Source organism: Penaeus monodon, chromosome 20 (assembly GCF_015228065.2).
Source record: "Penaeus monodon isolate SGIC_2016 chromosome 20, NSTDA_Pmon_1, whole genome shotgun sequence".
Lineage (NCBI taxonomy): Eukaryota > Metazoa > Arthropoda > Malacostraca > Decapoda > Penaeidae > Penaeus > Penaeus monodon.
In genome coordinates, this window is record NC_051405.1 from 3,296,200 (window position 1) to 3,298,840 (window position 2,641).

The 2,641-nt window shown below is 41.5% G+C and overlaps 1 protein-coding gene across 1 annotated transcript in view; it reads right to left on the bottom strand.

Annotated features, from left to right (window-relative positions):
- Window positions 1-37: 37 nt before the first annotated feature.
- Window positions 38-2,641, bottom strand: part of LOC119585595 (failed axon connections-like) — a gene marked incomplete in the record, with an annotated part of 32,193 nt that continues 29,589 nt past the window's right edge. The window contains 2 exon segments of the mRNA XM_037934262.1: window positions 38-1,443; window positions 1,693-1,830. Coding sequence (XP_037790190.1) covers window positions 1,060-1,443; window positions 1,693-1,830 — 522 coding nt within the window.

Consider the following 2,641-nt stretch of genomic DNA (forward strand, 5'->3'; position numbering starts at 1 on the left):
TCCATTTAGAGAAGGTTTAAGAGAAAGGGAACTGGGATCATACTTTTTCGCATATATTACATACTGGAATGGGAGACTTTTAGAAGGACTTGTACAAGTGAACTTCGAGCCAGGACGGGGTTTCCAAGCAAGAACCCTCAATACTCCACACGCTTGACTAATGAGCATTTCCTATCACAAGAAGCGGTGGGAGTCCCAGTCCCTCTGGTATCAAAGAGAACCTATAAATTGAGTATTTCCTTATTACAAAATAACTTCCATGTGTAAAAACTATCATAATGTTCTAGATGCCATATTAAAAGCTAGTAATGTACAAACTAATAGTACAAAAGTGATAAAAAAATGAAAAAGAATTTGTCATGGTAGCAAAAAGTAGCAAACTCATTTTCCATGAATAATACTGCTCTTAAAAACATAGTCTTCAACTAAAAACTCATACTGAATAAACCTACAAGCTATGAAAGCCACACAGAAAATATGACTCGACCGGTTCAAACCTTCAACGTCATCAGCTTGCCCATTTGTCTTTCAATGCAATTCTTGAATATAAACCTTGTCATTACCATTGAGGAAAAAAATAGTATGAGCGGTCAAGGTTGTGTCGAACTACAGTACAAATACCTGGACCAAAAAATTAAAAAATAAACTACAAGGAGAGAGAGAAATATAAAACAAACTCTGGTAGCAAGATCAGCCAGTAAGGAAGAAGGTGGGGGATCCTGACAACCCATTTGAACACGTGCTCACCAAGTACTATGAGCTGCATACAATTACTTGGCAACAACTTGGGTATGTAGGTCCTATAGAAAAAAATAGAGCTTTTTCCTTGACTGACTGTTCCCTACCATTGTTAATGAAGGTTAGAACGAGCTCATTTCTGACAGTGGCCACTGAAAATGTTATCGACTAAGTCGGCACAGGGGAGGTGCTGTGTTCCACGCTAACAAGAAGATCTATACAAAGTGTATCAAGCAAAAAAAAAGCCTTTCAAACAACATTTATCACATATATTACAAATAGATTTGGTTCTCAATTGCTTTCAACAACTTTGACAAACTTTTACTTCTTCTCTTCTTTCTCTTTCTCTTCTGTCTTCTTGTTGTCTTCCTTTTCGCCCTCCTTCTCGTCCTTTTGTGCCTTCTCCTTTTCAGAGTCGTCCTTTTCTTTTTCCTTTTCGTCCTTCTTTTCCTCCTCCTTCGCCTTCTCTTCACCTGCCTTCTCCTCTTCCTTCTTCTCCTCCTCAGGGGGGGGCTTGGGCAGGTGGGAGTTCAGGTCCAGGTTGGTGCACATGTCGTCCCAGTCGGGGAAGGCGCGCTCCTTCACGCGGTTGCAGAACTCAACCAGGTTGGTGCAGTTCTCGGTCATCCAGTCGCGGAGTGTGTAGCTCACTTCCTTGTCCATGAAGGCTACCTGAGCCAGGTTAGCAAAGGCAACCACGTCAAGCTGTATGGACAAAGGAACGATTAGGCTGGTCATATAGTAAGAGACATTGTAAACTGTTGCAGAGTTTCCAAAAGACTTTTACAACAGTTTTAAAAATTGGCTAAATATAAAATACAGGTTTATTAGGTTGATTAATAACTAATTATAAAAAGTTGATCAGTTCACAATATTAAATTCTAGGTTTACTCCTTAAACTATGCATTAAAAAATACTATGGAGATTGGGCGAAGACTGCACACCATGACTTACCGTCGTGGGAGAATCACCGAAGAAGAAGGGTTTGTCTCCTAGAAGGTCTGAGAGAACCATCAGGTCATTGTGTCCGAACTCCTCAATCTCCTCTGGCTTGTGCACACCGATTCCATGGGCGCGGACCTTCTTGGCAGCCTGGTTTACGAGGGAAATCATTAGCTTTGATACACTTGATCAAAATCGCAACCATTCTACCATCTAAAATGACTAGTAATCTAAAAGAAAACAGGGGAACTTTAACGGGAACAAAATTAAGGCACTATACCAAAAATTGAAATCTAAATATATTCTTCACAATACAACAGATATTTAGAAAAAAACGAAAACAAACAAGACTGGGCAGTAACACAACTTTACATATTAAATACAGGTTAAAATACAGGACAGAAGGGAAGTGAGAGAAGCAGGCAAGGTGTCTGGAGAGGAAGGGGGAGGTGTTGCTAGCATGGCGGGGCGGAGAGGGGGCTGCAGCTTACCCTCCTGAACTTAAGCTTGAAGATGAACTCAAGGACTGGCTTGGGCCACTTCTTTTCAGTGATCTGCTGCAAGTCCATCTTGTAGGCACCCAGCATGCCAGCAGGATTCTTGGTGCGCCATGACTTAACCACCCTACAAGAAAAAGGACACCCATGCAACATGCTGGTTGTTAAAACAAAGGATTTTAAAAGCCTGTGATATAAGCTATTTTGTTGCTATTTTAATAAAGAAACGTGGTGGTGGCACTATATCCCCTCAACCTTGGAGAGGATTTTGACACTATTATCCCTGCTTCAACAGGAGAATAAGAGGATCCGAATCCTTTTCCAAGAGTCTGCGAGATCTGGCGTGGTACAAGGAAAGGAGGACGACTGGCCTTGGGTGTGCACTAGACGCCACGTGAGGATTCTGCCCAAGGTTTTGGCTTCCTGTACAAGGAGACTGGATGGGTCTAAAAAGGTCTTTTGTA